This window comes from Mustelus asterias, chromosome 17 (assembly GCF_964213995.1).
Source record: "Mustelus asterias chromosome 17, sMusAst1.hap1.1, whole genome shotgun sequence".
In the NCBI taxonomy this organism is placed as follows: Eukaryota; Metazoa; Chordata; class Chondrichthyes; order Carcharhiniformes; family Triakidae; genus Mustelus; species Mustelus asterias.
Genome location: NC_135817.1, coordinates 30,620,559 through 30,637,675, shown reverse-complemented (window position 1 = coordinate 30,637,675; position 17,117 = coordinate 30,620,559). Strand labels below are relative to the sequence as shown.

At 42.1% G+C, this 17,117-nt stretch overlaps 1 protein-coding gene across 1 annotated transcript in view; it reads left to right on the top strand.

The window, feature by feature from the left end:
* LOC144506409 (glutamate receptor ionotropic, kainate 1-like) overlaps nt 1-17,117 on the top strand; it is a 367,974-nt gene that overhangs the window by 199,861 nt on the left and 150,996 nt on the right. The window contains exons 4-5 of the mRNA XM_078232482.1: nt 7,503-7,684; nt 14,936-14,989. Coding sequence (XP_078088608.1) covers nt 7,503-7,684; nt 14,936-14,989 — 236 coding nt within the window. The remainder of the gene's footprint in view (nt 1-7,502; nt 7,685-14,935; nt 14,990-17,117) is intronic.

Genomic DNA, 17,117 nt, shown 5'->3' with positions numbered 1-17,117 from the left:
GGTCCTGTGTGGTGACGAGGTCTTGTCCGAACCTGTGCATGAAGATGTTGGCATATTGAGGTGCAAATTTGGTCCACATGGCTGTTCTGTGTGTCTGGATGAAGAACTGTTTGTTGAAAGTGAAGACGTTGTGGTCCAGGATGAAGTGGATGCGTTGTAGAATTGCACCTGGAGATTGGCAGTTGTTGGCGTTGAGTACTGAGGCAGTTGCAGCAATGCCGTCGTCGTGGGAGATGCTGGTGTAGAGTGCCGAGACATCCATTGTGACAAGGAGTGCTCCTCGTTCAACTGCTCCATGTGTGCTGAGTTTCTGTAGGAAGTCCGTAGTGTCGCGACAGAAGCTGGGAGTTCTTTGTACAATGGATTTCAGGATGCCCTCAACGTAGCCGGAAAGGTTCTCACACACAGTCCCATTGCCTGATTCGATGAGACGGCCGGGTGTGTTGGCCTTGTGTATCTTCGGGAGGCAGTAGAGATCTCCAACGCAGGGAGTGCGTGGGATGAGAGCACGGAGGGTGCTCTGAAGGTCTGGATCAAAGGTCTTGATCAGTCTGTTGAGTTGACAGGTGTGGTTTTTGGTCGGATCTGTGGGTAACTGTCTGTAGTGTTCCTCGTTGTTCAGTTGTCAGTACACTTCTTTGCAGTAATCCGTATTGTTCAGTATGACAGTGGCCCCTCCTTTGTCTGCTGGTTTCATGACAATGTTGCGGTTGGTCTTGAGAGCGCGGATGGCATTGCGTTGTGCTTGGGTGACGTTCGGGGCTGTCTTGTGAGTGCGGCTGATGAATCTGACTTTGACACACCTCCTGACGGTTTGGGCATACATGTCGAGTCGAGGGCAGCGGCCTTCCAGAGGTGTCCAATTCGACTCTTTCCTCTTCGGTTGCTGCATCGCAGATCTCTCTTTCGGCTGTTCCGGTCCATTGGCTGTCTCATTGTGTTCGCTGAGCAGAGACTGATAGCCAAGTTCCGCACACATGAGGACGGCCTCAACTGGTATCTTGGGTTCATGTCACACTATCTGTAACCTCCACGACTTGCCTGGTCTTGCAAAATCTCACTAACTCTCCTGGTTGGAGACAATACACATCTTTTTACCTGTGCTTGGCCCTCTCTCCACTCACATTGTCTGTACCTTTAAGACTTGATTACCTGTAAAGACTCGCATTCCAACCATTATCTTGTAAATTGAGTTTGTGCCTACGTATGCCCTGTTTGTGAACACAACTCCTCACTCACCTGAAGAAGGGGCTTGGGGCTCTGAAAGCTTGTGCTACCAAATAAACCTGTTGGACTTTGACCTGGTGTTGTGAGACTTCTTACTGTGCTTACCCCAGTCCAACGCTGGCATCTCCACATTACAGTAGTGAAGTCAGGTTGGAGGGAGTTGGGGAGATCAGGTGGAGTCAGTGGGGGCGGGGCGCAGTGCGGGAGGAGGTGGGGTAGGTGATGGACGTGGAGGTGGGGATTCGGTTGTGCAGTTACCCAAGAGTTAGACAATGGGTTTTCAGTCTAACATTTCCTGGGCAACTATTCAAGTGAATCAGAATCACCAGAAATTCTCCAACTCTAACTCACACTCGGAGAGTGGGATTTTCTGGTCATGTTCGCCCCAAGACCAGAAAATCCTGCCCAAGGTCAATGGACCTTTGCATGTTCCGTCCACACCTGCTACGATTCCCATGGAGGACGGAATGAGAAAATTCCGTTCAGAGACTTTTTCAAAGGGTCCTAGGGCACGGTGGAATTGTCCATTGGAAGTTCCTGGGCAATTCCAATGGAGTCAGGATTTCTGAAGGGTCCATTAGCACATCTTGTAATGTGTAGGCAGGAGACTGGAAGACCCGGGCCCTAACTTCCCTTTTAAATGTCTTCTAATTATTGCCTTGCTGGTCAGAGCGAACAATAGCCAGAACTTTCCGGCTGTTCAGATGGCGGAATCTTCTGGTCCCGCTGTGGGTTTCCCGGTGGCATGGGGTGGAGTCGATGAGAAATCCCATTGACAGCAGCAGGACTGGAAGACCCCTCTATGAATGAATGGTAGGCCACCTCCTGCCATGAGAAAATCACCCAATCCCACCCAATATGTCAATACTTCATTTTCTTGAAGATATAAATCCTTTCCATTCTAGTAGGAAAACAAAAACTTGCAACTATCAGCCCAGATTCTTAGTGATGTCTGGATAAACCGATGCCACAATTTCTCCAATGATTCATTTCCTTCCTATCGACGAGTGCCCAAAATATTATACCATCCTGAGGGGAGGGCACCCCAAATCTGAAGAAGTCTTCAGATTGAACACCCCCCCGCCCCCCGCCAATCCCCCTTCCTGCCCATGATTGAGAAAGTTATCTTTTTCTGTTTAGCACCCTGATCCAACTGACACCTGCCAGTCTAAAAATTGAGGCTGGGCAGGAAAAGGCCACTAAGTGGCTACTTTAGGGCTTTAATAGGGGCATGAGTAGGCTTCCCATTTGAGACCCTGTCTGCCTGACTGTGAAATTGTGTCTGCATCAGAGCGGACAAGATCTCTGAGGGAATCCCGTCCTTACAATTTTATGCGGGAACTCAGAGGGAATCTTGTCCATGCAGTTTTACATGCTTCCCTCCCCCATTTCCTTGGAACCCACCTGCGGGGAACATAAAATTCTGACCCATGTTTCTGTAATGGCAATTAGACCTAAATCATTTGTGTCACAAATTAATCTATATTATTATAGATGAATTGCGCATTCGGATAAAGAACCTTTAGTTTCATTTTTTAACTTCTTTTCTGCAGTGACCTTATTCGCTGATGTATAGTTTGTTAAATTCTCTTTCCCTTCCTGTCCCACTCTGCTTGCCTTTCTCCTTGCCTTTACCCACATCTCTATAACATTCTGATACCTTGACCTTTCTCTTTGGACTTCTAAGTCTCCCTTCACCCCATCCCTGATAGGTTTTTAAGATCAAAGTAAATAATGTAAAAGTAAAGCAAATATCAATATGACAGCTTTCTTTTTTTGACATTTCTTAACAAAGCCTAGAACATATCTTTACGCACAACATCTAACTGCTGAAATTTTATTTTTGTAGTGGCTATTTACTTGTAGGATTGTCATTCCAGGATTTTGTGTCTTGAAAATAACCCTTTGTCTACTATTCTTGTTTCTGTGTTCTCTCAGTTATAATTGGAATGAGGTATAAAATTAAGTTTTCTCCAACCATCAGACGGTACCTTAGACCATGAATGAACAAAGTGTAACTTCAAAAGCAAGGTTTTGTTTGTTGCATATGAGCTGTCTTTTACAAATCTATGCTGACTAGCCTTAATTAACCCCAAGTGTTTGACAGTTTTATCCTGCATTATAGCCTCAAATAGTTTAAACAACTGCCAATTTGTGTAAATGTTTCTAAATGCATGGAAATTTGAGCCAGGAGTGTTTAACTTGCATTTCAAGATTGCGACCTCAGATACTTTATTTTGCAAAACATCAGCAATTACACTCACTAATACAGAATATCGCATAAATAACTGCTGCAGAGTAACCTGACACCTTGAATTTTGTCCAAATTGATGGTCTTCATAAAACATGGGTTGTGGATGAGATCCAAAATAGCTTGGCCATCATTTACTTATTAGGAGATGGAAGCAGAAAGATTTTCACAAAGTAACAATGTAAATTGTACAAAATATGGTAAGAGAAGAGCAGCAGAAATCCCCTAGTGATAGTGGTAGTGGTAGGCTCCCTGCTGTTCAAGTATCCAAGCTGTAAATGATTTTATTTTCCCCTGTCGGTCCACTCATGACTGAAGTCCTGGATTTTTACAGAGTTGTGGAGACTCCAGACCTTAGCCAAAATGGCACCAGTATCCTGGATCCAAAAGTCCCAGTCCCATTTTTAGCAAGTTCTGTTTTTGCGGGCGGGGAAGAAGGCAGGATGTTATTCCCATATATGGGAAACCCAAAGCCAGCAGGGCCATTTGAACTCAATGCAATATTCCATTTTTGCGAGAACAAGATTGGTTTCCCACAGTTTGTGACTTAGGATCTTTAAGAGTAGATGTGCATGTGTATAAAAGGTGGATAAGGTCTGTGGAACGAACAAGGTGTCAAGATATTTAAATCTTTGAATCTTTAAATTTTGGGGGGGGAAATGGCCTGCTGTACCTGTGAGCTGAAAGAAATGGTGCTTCAATTTCAATAGTTGTTTGGTGACATTAGCCTGAGGGCTATCATTATAGCATCATTCCTGCTTAACTTCTTCCACAATCTATCATGACAGTGGGCAGACCTGTAAGTTCATAGTATGTTTGACAGCTTAAAGGGGTAATTAAAGGATGAGCTACAATTGCAACTGTGTTTTTATAAGGGGTTGAGGACTTGAAAGGACTTAAATGTAAAAGTCTGTAATAGATACTGTGAACTTTATTCCACCTCAGCATGGCTACTAAAGTCTTCCCATGATGTATACTGGGATGGTAGGCATGGAGGAGAAGTTTAAGTTTTACGTCTATTTATTTGTGTCATAAGTAGGCTTACATTAACACTGCTTTGAAGTTACTGTGAAAATCCCCTAGTCGCCGCACTCTGGTGCCTGTTTGGGTACACTGATGGAGAAGTTTGCATGGCCAATGCATCTAATCATCACGTCTTTATGGGAGAAAATCAGAGCACCCGGAGGAAACCCACGTAGACACAGGGAAAATGTGCAAACTCCACACAGACAGTGACCCAAGCTGGGAATCAAACCTGGGTCCCAGGTGCTGTGAAGTAGCAGTGCTAACCACTGTGCCACCCATGTAAGGCCAAAGGGTGGTGAGTGGAGTTCATGGCTTGGCATGAATTGGCAGGGGGCAAAAAGGGACTATGGAGATGAGGAGATTATGTGTAGATATGGAGGGTATGATTGGCCATGGGGATGGGTGGGGGCATGAGTTGGCATGGATGGGGTATAGGGAGAGGGTGGATGGATCTGAGGGGGTGTAGGAATGAGGGCTGAAGGGCCTATCTGCTTTCATTACAACTGGGCCAAAGTTTCAAAGCACTGAGGTGTGTCTCATAAGCAGCCCGCCATGGCACGCAGCAGCCCCTGTGGTTGCCTTCACACTCTTTCTGGGGGTGGAAGGCCCAATTCCAGTCTGCACCCACACCCCGGGAATGAGGATTTCTTTATTGAGGGCTGTTTCTCCTGAGGCGGGTGCGCTGAACCAGGAACTTTCCCAACTCTGTTCACCTGCCTCAGGTACAAAAAAACAGGCTATAGAATCCAATCTAATATCAGCATGGACAAATGCAGAATGTGGGTCTTCTATGAGAGGGCCATGAAATCAACAAGATGGCAGGGAGGGCATAAAGTATGAAGTATGACATAGGGACAGTCAAATGCTTTTTGTTCTTTAAAGGATTGGTATCCTGAAATACTTCTCTCTTGCTCTATACCAACTTCAGATTACAGATGGACGAGAGAATGAACCTATTTACCAGCAATTAAGAAAAACAAAGTTCTTATTTATCATCATTACATGCTATTGGGGTAAAATTCTGACTTTGAAATCCTGGAGAGAAAACAGGATGAAAGGTTGAAACCGCAGCATTCAGATCATTGAATCATAGAATTGTTATAATGGAGAAGGAGACCATTCAGTCCATCGTGCCTGCACTGGCTCTCCAAATGAATATTTCACTTAGTGTCATTCTTCTGCCTTCTCCCTCATAACCTTGTTCCTTTAAAACATTCTTCCTTTTAAAAAAAGGACTCAACACCACACAGGCAGATCACAGTCCAGATCTTAACCACTTTTTCTCATATCACTTTTGCTTCTTTTGCCAATTGGTTAAAACCTATTCTCTCTCATTCTTGATCCTTTCATGAGTGGGAATGGTTTCTCTCTTATCTACTCTGTCCTGACCCCTCATGATTTTGAATACATTTATCAAATTTCCTCATTGTTCAATTGTCCAAGAAAAACAGTCCTAACTTCTCAAATCTATCTTCACAACTGAAGTTCCTTATCTCTGGAAGCATACTCCTGAATCTTTTCTGTGCTCTCTCCAATGCCTTCACATCCTTCCTAAGCTGTAGTGTTCAGAATTGGATGCAATACTTGTATTTATACAAATTCAACAAAACCTCCTTGCTCTTGTACTCGATGCTGCTATTAATAAAGCCTAGGATATTGTATGCTTTATTAGTCACACTCTCAACCTGTCTTGCCATCTCAAATGACCCATGTGCATATAAACCCAGGTCCCCTTTAGAATTGTACTCTTTATTTTATATTGTCTCTCCATGTTCTTCCTACCAAAATGAATCATTTCACACCTCTTTACAATGCATTTCACCTGCCACCTGTCCAACCATTCCAACAACTTGTTCATATCCTTTTGAAGTTTTGCGCTTTCTACCTCACCATTACAATGCTTTCAAGTTTTGTATTATCCACAAATTTTGAAAATGTGCCATGTACACCAAGGCCCAGGTCATTAATATATATCAGGAAAAGCAAGGGTGCCAGCATTGACCACTGGGGAATTCTGCTGCAAACCTTCCTCCAATCCAAAATAATCCTTTAATTACTGGTGTATTTATTGTCAATCAGCCAACTTCATATCCATACTGCCACTGTTCCCTTTATTCCATATGCTATAACTTTGCTCACAAGTCTGTTTTGTAGCACTGTAGCAAATGCTTTTTGGAAGATACAATAGGGATCTCAATAGTAATTGATTAGATTCCAGTCCTATTTCAGGACTAAGTAATGCAAACAGAGTGTGCTTTGATGATTCAGGTAAGATGTTCTTACCTGTATATTTATAATGTTGTGGTTCCTGTGGGTGCCTTGCTCTCTGGTGGCATAAAGTAAAAATTCAACCGCTGGAATAAATGATCAATGAACTATGCACAGCAGACATATAAGGTTTGAATGTGCACCACTGGTGGACAAGGCTTCCTATATGAAGTGAGAAAATGACCATATAGGGGGGAATTTTACCATTTTGATTCTAAGTGCCGGATCTGGGCATCAAATAGATCCACGCCTGGAATCCTCTTTCCAGTGCGCCCATACGCATTTTGCCGGCTCCAGCCCGATCCGCGCTGTGGCCGGGGTTTAGCGCTGGCGGACCGATCGGAGCTCTGAACTGCGCATGCGCAGTTCGAACAAAATCTGACAGCGCGCCCGGGCTCGAAAAAAAAAAAGCAGAAAGCGGAGAGCGGCTCTCTGACGTTCATCCTCTGGTCGGGGGTAGGGGGAAGTGGGAGGGAGGGGGTATGACCGATCATCCCCTGAGGGGGGGCGGGGGTGGCGGGGTGGAGAGGGGGTGTGATGTATTATACAATTAACTGAAACCTACATTTAAACACAACATAGGACAGTTTACAATTTATCACTTTTTGTTTATTAAAACATTTTTAAATTGAGATATAGATGGCTAATTAGTAATTTAAACAGGATTTCTTTTCAGGTACATATGGTTATATGATTTTGATGTTAACTTTTGCACTTTTCTATTCTCTAGGTCTCATTCGCTTACAAGAATTAATGAAAGCTCCTTCCAGATATAACATTAAAGTTAAAATTCGTCAGTTGCCATCAGGTAATAGAGATACTAAGCCTCTTCTGAAGCAGATGAAAAGGGGGAAGGAGTTCTTCGTGATATTTGACTGTACGTATGCAACTGCAGCCCAAATATTGAAACAGGTGATTGAAGTCTTCTGTACTCTGTTGACTCCTATTGTATATCTGGATATTTTCTATTCTGTAATAAGATTGCAGACATTTCACAGACTGTGCAGGAATGACTCAGCTCAAGCATTCCTGGATGAGATGTATTGAAGAGCGTTTGCAGCCAATAGGAAATGCTCTACTTCATCAACTTCTGTTCAGAAAACTCCTCTGCCTCCATCTTTTCATCTATAAGTGGTTTGATGACAAAGTAGTGGTTCAGCTAGCAATTAATAGAAATCTGGGAGACACTCTGGAACCATTACCAGAAGTCTCCTTAGAGCTCTCTCAAGCCTTTTGAGAGGACATGGCTTTGATTGTATCTCCTCTCGATGGCTATGTGTGAACTACTGTCGGATATCATGAGCCACGTGCAAAGGAATAGCCCCATCATCAAGCAGGCAACATCTGAGCCAATGACTTTGTTATCATTATTATGGATGTTAGATGGGGTTGTCTAAGTTCTGGTCTTAAAGGTACTTCTGGAGGCTAAGCTGTTGATAAACTCCATCTTTTATTGAACATTATACAAATTATATATAATACACAACACACAAGAACACAAGAAATCGAAGCAGGAATAAGCCCTTCATGTCTGATTTATACTGGCCTCAACTCCTTTTCTGTGCCATTTTTCCATAGCCTTATATTCCTCGATCTATCAAATATTTAACCACCTCCACTTTAAATATTTCTAATGATCCAACCTCCACCACCCTTTGGGGTAGAGAATTCCAGAGATTCATCACCCTCTTTAAGAAGAAATTTCTATGTACCTCAGTTTTAAATGACCGATCCTTTATCTTGTAGCCATATCCCCTTGTTTGAGACTCTCCCACTAGTGAAAACATTAAACCATCTTCACTGTCAAGCCCCTCAGAATCTTATGTTTTTGCATAACTCCTCACTCTTCTAAACTCCAAGGACTCAGACTATGTAGTCTCTATTGATAGGACAACCCTCATCCCAGGAATTAGCCTGGTGAATCTCCTTTGGACTGATCCCAATGTTACTATATCCTTTTTTAAGTAAGGCGACCAAAACTATACGCAGTATTCCAGGTGAGGCCTCACCAACTCCCTGTACAATTGCAACAAAACCTTTCTATTTTTAAACTCCAATCCCTTTGCAATAAGAGCCAAAATGCAATTTGCTTCCTTAGCTTGTTGGACCTGACTGCTAGCTTTTTGTGATTCATGCACTAGAGCACCTAGATCCCTCTGTACTTCATTGACCTGCAGTCTCTCTCCATTTAGATAATAATCTGCCTTTTGTTTCCTCCTACCAAAGTGCATGATCTCACACTACCCCACATAAAACTCCATTTGCCAGGTTTTCGCCCAGTCACCCAATCTATCTATATCCCATTGTAGAACCTCATATATCCTCATTAGAACATGCCCTTCCACCTATCTTTGTATCATCAGAAAAGTTGGAAACCTGGATAGAATGGATGTGGGGAAAATGCTTCCATTAGTAGGAGAGACTAGGATCCGAGGGCTCAGCCTCAGAATAAAGGGACGACCCTTTAGAACTGAGATGAGGAGGAATTTCTTCAGCCAGAGGGTGGTGAATCCACAGAATTCATTGCCACAGAAGGCTGCGGGGGCCGGGTCATTGAATATATTTAAGACAAAGGTAGATAGTTCTTGATCGGTAAGGGGATCAAAGGTTATGGGGAAAAGGCAGGAGAATGGAGTTGAGAAACATATCAGCCATGATTGAATGGCGGAGCAGACTCGATGGGCTGAATGGCCTAATTCTGCTCCTATATCTTATGGTCTAACCTTACATTACATTCCTTCCTCCAGGTCATTAATATAAATGGTGAACAATTACAGACCAAGAACTAATCCCTGCTTAACTCCACTCGTTACATATTTCCACTCTGAAAAGGACCTATTTGTTTCAACTCCCTGTTTTCCATGTGACAGCTAGTTTTCAATCCATGCTAACACTTCCCCCAACTCCATGGATTTCTACATTATGCACAAGTCTCTTATGTGGCACCTTGTCAAATGCCTTTGGGAAATCTAAATACACTACATCTATTCTACCTACTCTCTCTGTTACATCCTCAAAGAACCGAGCAAATTTGTCAAACGTGGTTTACCTTTCATAAAACCATGTTGCCAAGGTTTGATTATATTCAGCTTTCCTAAATGATCAGCTATTTCCTCTTTGATTATTGACTCCAGCGTCTTGCCAATAATAGATGTTAAACTGTCTGTAGTTCCCTGCCTTAGATTTAACACAAGGCTTTACATTTAACTATCTCTCACCATGCTGTTATCATGTGATCTTACTTCACTTATTACATTATCTCACATCTCCCCCTGAAGTCTCTGGCTGGAATTTTACCAGCATGCCTGCCCCAATTCCGGGGCAGGCGAGGCTCACAGAATGGCATAGCCCATTTGGCCTTGGACAGGATCGTACCGGCGGACATGCCGGTAAGATTCCACCTTCTGTCTTCATCCCTGGGTCATAGGAATAAGCATTGTGGTGGTTTCACCAATCTCCCCAACGTTGTTCTCCACTTGTTTCGGAGGTTGCATTGGATTCAAGTTGCCCATATTCTCTCTCGAACTCTGAAGTAATATATGAATCTTCAGAGACTATTAGTTCTCTATTCAAGTTGTCTTCCTGATCATATAGGTAGTTAGTCCATTCTACTGATGGTCTGATTGTAGAGATAAGTAGGCTTCTATTTCTTCTCACTATCCCATTTTTCAGTCTCAACAAGATAATATCTCAGATTTTGTCTTTTTCAATTCTTGGCCTTCTTGATTCTGGCCTCAAATTCAGATTGATTCACCTGGTGGTGTTAGTGCTGATTGTAGTTTCTGGTTTGATTTACACGATACTCATCCCTCTTCACCCTTACTCCTTCTATATCTGTTGCTTTTAGAAATGACATGATCATATGTGGAAGGACAGGAGGTTGAGTCTATAGTCGTCTTCCCCTCAGAAGTTCTGACAGAGCCAAACCATTCTGAATTGATGTTGATATCATTATTCTTTTCAACAAGCTTTCACTATTCTTATATGTCTTGTGAACTCTCTATCAGCTTATAGATAACTAGTTGTGTGGACAAATCCATCGTTTTCTATAAATCTTTGAACCCTTTATTCACAAACTGTGGGTCATTGTCTGAAATGACAAGGGTTGGAATGCCATGTGTGAAATAAAAGTTCTTTTATTGAATTAATGACTGATTCTGAGGTTGTACCATGAAGATGTTTAACTTCAATCTATCAGGAATACTTACCAACAACTATAAGGAATGTCTTCCCCTTGAGCTTGAAAATGTCCACTCTGTGATGTTCCCATGGTCCAGAGAGAAATGAGGATACTGTCAATGGTTCTCTTTGATCTTGGTGATGGATTTCACAGGTGGTGCAACTCAAAACTATTTTCTCTCAAGATTTTGAGATTCTTGGACATCACACTGAATTTTGGACTCTAAAATAATACTTTTTAATGCTTAGGTGTCCTTCCTGAATTCTCTAAAACACCTCGAGTCTGAGGACTCTTGGTATGACCAACCATCATAAATTAGCAACTCTTCCAGACTCTGAGATGTCTGCATTGCTCAATGTTTTATCTCAGGATGAGACTGTTTGGAACATGTTCTGACCACCCATTGTTATAGCATTTCATAATTTTAGTATATTCTTCATCTGCTTTTTGTGCTTGTTGGATTTCATTTCGCCTCTGTGTTGTTACTGGTGGGAATTTTGTAGTCAATGAGGTATGTGACTCGACATCCTCAACAAGATTTGTTTCTCCTGTTCAGGCTTCTCAACAGGAATATCTGACAAGGCAACTGCTGTTGTTTATTGTTGCCTTAAACATGGTTCCTTCATCTGCTATTCCTGTGGAATCTTCTGCCTGTTTTTTACAAGGATTCCCAATTCATCAACTTTGGAGATGAATTGTCGTTCTGTGCAAGCTTTTTGACTTAACAGTGAAAATTCTTGGTTGTGGACCAGATGAAAGGTTTCTGTGACTTCTCTTAAAATTTAGCAGTCAACTGAACTTTGACCTTTTAGATGAATGCCTCCTGGACCGTAAAGTCACATGATTGAGGGCTGGAGGAAGTCTGATTTTAACCATTGTTCTGTGCTTGAAAGAACTGAAACTCCTGCTCCAGTGTCTAAAGTCTTTTTAATGTCTGTTAACCTGAATGTCTATGCTCTAATGGTTCCTATTTGACCTTGTGCTGGGACACTGCTGTATGGCAATCTCATCAGTAAAACAGAGCCTCCTGACATTCTGTTCTTCACTGATCTACGGGTATGAATTTCTTGGCCATTCTGTTGGGCTGAGGTTTCCCAAAAGCTTCCCTCCTACTCCTCTTTCCCATGGAGTGGCAGAGCTCTGGGACTCTTGTTTGTTACTCTTCCAGCCACAATGGATCAAACAGTCACCAAACCCATAATAACAACCTGACATTTGCCAGCAGCCACTGGTCAAAATTTCAATGTGGTCAGTGAGAAAAAAAAAACTGGAAAATGTAATGTCAGTGGACAAGACCAGTAAAGCAGCACATTAGCAGCCAAAATGAACAAACTGATTGTAGTTGAGAATTCTGATTAATTCTAAATACCCAACATGAGGATAATTAGCAGCTAATGTTTTAATATTTGGTTTGAGAATAATACAAAATATGTAAGTGACATCTTAATAATGTCTCTAAGAAATGTTTTTGACATGCCATTAAAATGAAAGATGTATTCATGGAAGATATCAGCATTAGTCAGGCACAAATAATGCAACAAAGTAAATTGCCAATGCATATCTAAGCCAGCGGAATAAGTCCAATAGGTAAAGGTGCCTTCAATAGAACCGGTTTAAATTGGTTAGAGAAATGCTGAATCATAAGAAGCCATTTTTGGGAGAGAATTCCATAAAACAGGCAGACGAATGACAGATCAATATTTGAAAGTGTCAAAATATGATTGATTAAAGGACATGCCATTGTTTGATTGACAGAACAGTTAATTAATTAAATTGCTTTTAATTAAGTACTGGGCTATATAATCCGATAACGAAAACTATAACCAATTCTTCTCTGGCATGAAATCTGAGATCTTTTGTGAAAGCCTGCTCGCGTATTAGTTGTGTAGGTGGAACCATTGATCTCCCATTTTGGCCAAAATGAGATTTGTCTTGTCCTATTGTAATTGTCTGAATATTGTTAATTTGTAATGTTTTTGACTCTAACATTTCAATATTTTAATAAAAACTAATTAATTTCATTGAACTGAATAATTTTTTTTGCCTTTATGAAATGAAATGTTTAATGAAAAGATTCAGTCTTTAAATTAATCAGGCCACCTAAAAGAATTTCCCACAACGCTGGTGACTTGACTAAGAGCAGTTGCTGATGCCTTTAAATGACACTGGAAATAATGCCCTTCTTATCATTCCTGCCCCGGATTTGAGTCTTCTATAGAATTTTACGAGTGGTGTGCTGAAGTTGTTGAAAATAGAGTTTCAGACTGGGCCTAAGTCCTGAACCCACATTTGCATATATTAAGCAGGCGCTGGCATTTTGAATGGGACATTTTAGCTGACTGGTAGGAGGTCCAACCCAAAGCAATGGCAAGCATACAACAGACAGACGAGACCACAACTTAATTTGCAGCGTTCTTGTGACAGCTTTAAACTCGGGGTTATCCTCATGGACCTCAACGAGGCTGGACTCACTACTGCTGACACAAGCACAATAGCTGCCGAGGGAGCAAAATGACCAATGTTCACATCACAATTCCAGGCTGATTTGTTAATCTTGATAACAGAGATTTCAAACTAAATATACTTGACGGTATCTGAAAGAGTCATTGTTTATTTTTGGAATAAATGTTTCATGATGAACACTGCTGCTGTGGAATGATTGTTATGTGATGTATTTAAAATGATGGATGGCTTGTTGCATTCTAATTCAAAATTCATGTCAGGCTCTGTCTATAAAAGAGTTCATTATAAATATGTCAATATTTGGATACAATACCAGTTGTGCTTGTAAGCGGCAATGTGATTGTCTTTTCCAATGTTAAATGCTACAATTCTTTGGTTTCAAAAACGTGGGCCGAGATTTTCCGGTCATGCCCACGATGAAAATCGTCACGATTGGGATGGAAAATTTGATGGACCAGCCAAAGGTCTATTGACTTTGGGCTGGAATTTCTGGTTGCAAGGCAGGCAGGATGGGAAAATCTCATCTGTAATTGATCTAAAGTACACTGACAATTAATATTAAAAATGGTTTATGTTTTCCTGCAGTTGAACATTGCAAATGTGAAGAAGCCTCTGAGCCACCCAATCGCTCTCCCAGATTTACTTTCACCCCATGACCTGGCTCCATCCCTGAATGTGCTCACTACTCACCTGGCCTATACTCTTGGCTTCCCTGTTTACATAATTGACCGTAAGAAGTCTCACAACACCAGGTTAAAGTCCAACAGGTTTATTTGGTAGCAAATACCATAAGCTTTCGGAGCAATGCTCCTTCGTCAGATGAAGGAGCATTGCTCCGAAAGCTTATGGTATTTGCTACCAAACAAACCTGTTGGACTTTAACCTGGTGTTGTGAGACTTCTTACTGTGCTTACCCCAGTCCAACGCCGGCATCTCCACATCATACATAATTGACCACCAATGTATTGGTCATGGCTTCCCCTGTATTATACCCACTGTATTATATGCCCCTTTTGATGTCTCCATTTTTCTCAGTGCTGCAGAGCATCTACTGTCCCCCCTCCCATCAAGTAGATGGACCGCTCCAACCTGCTTGCTGCTTCCCTGATTGACTCTCCCTGCTTGCCCATCCGGTTTTAGCATTATGCTAATGAACAGGCTTCTCCAACTCGTAGTGAAACCCCAGGTGTGTTGTGCTGTCTTTCAAATGGTATTTCTAACCTGGACACTGTTCCAGTGGATATGGAAAAAAATTCTGCACCACGAGGAACTGCACAAGAGTTTTCCTGGTTTCCTGGTTTCCCACAGCCAAAACCACCAAAACAAATGAACAGGTCATTTGCAGCTGATTGTCACATCTTACAATGTGTAAATTGTCAGCTGCTATTTCCATGTTGACTAAACTTCAAAAGAAATTCCTTGGCTGTGAAGTTTTATTTCAACATCCTGTAGTTGTGAAAGGTACTATATGAAGAACAAGTTCTTTATTTTTGTTTAATACTGGTTTGTTCCCTTTGCAGATCCTTTCGATGGGAATGATGACTGAGTATTATCATTATTTTTTCACTACACTGGTAAGGCAACATTTTTGAATGATATTTTTATTTCAGAGACATGCAGGCATTTGGTGCCCTGGTGGGTCCACATGCTGCATCCTGCTGGAGTTGACAGAGACCAATGTGTGGAGATGTGGCTATAGTGTCCAAGTGGAGGGTCTGAGAGATGCATTGATGCACCTACTGAGTGTTCTTCCATTGGGTGGTAGTCCCAGAGGAATCGAGGGGGGAGGGTCAGGACTCTTTCATCCACTCCATCCGGTATCCTGCTGAGGGCCTCTTTCAAAAAGCACGGTGCAGTCTTCTTAGCTGCCATCCCCTGCAGTGGTTGTGGAACAAGTTCTGAGGAGTGCTGGGGAGTCATTTATATAGAGCTCCCCAGAGCTCACAGCAGTTAAGTTGTTGCGGGGCGGGCAAATTGCGGCATGCTTCTTGTGTTGCATAAAAATTATTACTAGTGAGGCATAAGATTCTGCCTGAAAACATGTCGGTGCCACCGGCAGGAACCACTCTGTTTTTCGCACCGGAACCAACACTCTGCAATCTTTTCGTGAGATTTCACCCATAGACAGGTTAAACAAATATGCAAAAACTTGGCAAGTAGAATACAATGTAGGAAAACGCTAGATTATGCAGTTTGGTAGGAAGAATAGAGGAGCTGAATATTATTTAAATGGAGGAAGACTGCAGAAAGCTACAGCACAAAGGGGTTTGGGGGTCCACGTGCATAAATCACAAAACGCTAGCATGCAAGTTCAGCGGATAATAGGGAAGGCAAATGGAATGTTAGCCTTTATTTCAAAGAGAATGGAGTATAAAATAGGGAAGTATTGCTAAAACTATGCAAGGTGCTAATTAGACCATAACTGGAATACTGTGCACAGTTTTGTTCCCCTTATTTCAGGAAAGATATACTGGCATTGCAGGCAGTCCAGCGAAGGTTCACTAGTTGATCCTGGGTATGAAGTGATTTTCTTATGAGAGGTTGAATAGGTTTGGCCTGTACTCATTGAAGTTTAGAAGAATGAGAGGTGACCTTATTGAGACACATAGGATTCTCAGTGGGCTTGACATGGTAGATGCTGAGAGGTTGTTTCCTCTTGTGGGAGAGTCTAGCCCTAGAGGGCATAATCTCAGAGTAAGGGGCCAGCCATTTAAGACAGAGATAAGGAGGAATTTCTTCTTTCAGAGCGTAGTGAATCTGTGAAATTCTTCACCATAGCGAACTTCAGAGGCTATATTGTTAATTATATTCAAGGCTGAGATAGAGAGATTTTTAATCAGTAAGGGAATCAAGGGTTATGGGGATAAGGCGGGAAAATGGAGTTGAGGACTTTCATATCAGATCAGTCATCATTGAGTGGTGGTGGAGCAGACTTGATGGGTCAAATGGCCTACTTCTGCTTCAACATCTTATGGTTTTATGGTCAATTACTTTGTACATCATAAAATCCCTATAGTGCAGAAGGAGGCTATTCGGCCTACCAACTCTCTAACAGAATATTTTACCCAGTTCTTCTACCCTGCCCTATCCCCGTAACCCCATGCATTTACCATGGCTAATCCATCTAACCTACACATCTTGGGACATTAAAGGGTAATTTTACTATGGCCAATCCACCTAACCTGCACAGTTTTGGACTGTTGGAAGAAACCGGAGCACCTGAAGGAAACCCACGCAGACACAGGGCACGAGGAGAACATGCAAACTCCACACAGATAATCACCCAAGGACGGAATTGAAATTGGGTCCCTGGCGCTGTGAGGCAGCAGTGCTAATCAGTGTTTCACCATGCCGCGGCCAATAGTCAATAGTGAAAAGAATTAAGTCATTCTTTCTGTTATCACATCCTTGACATATCTGTGGACAGCAAACAGCCGATATTTTATGTATCGCCAGTTCTTTCCCAGATGCTGATAAATGCAACTGGAGGACCATTTTATGACTTTTGGCAATGCAACTGGCAGATCTCTGATTGTGTCCAGATATCTTCATCGAAAAGATAGCCCTCATTGTTTATCTGCAATAGCTAGCACAGGATTCTCAACAACTGTGTCTGGGACAGTAGGCCTGAAAACCTTTGCACCCATGTGACCTCTCAGAATGTGGTACATCACCTTACTTCAAAGGTAGTCCATTTCTTGT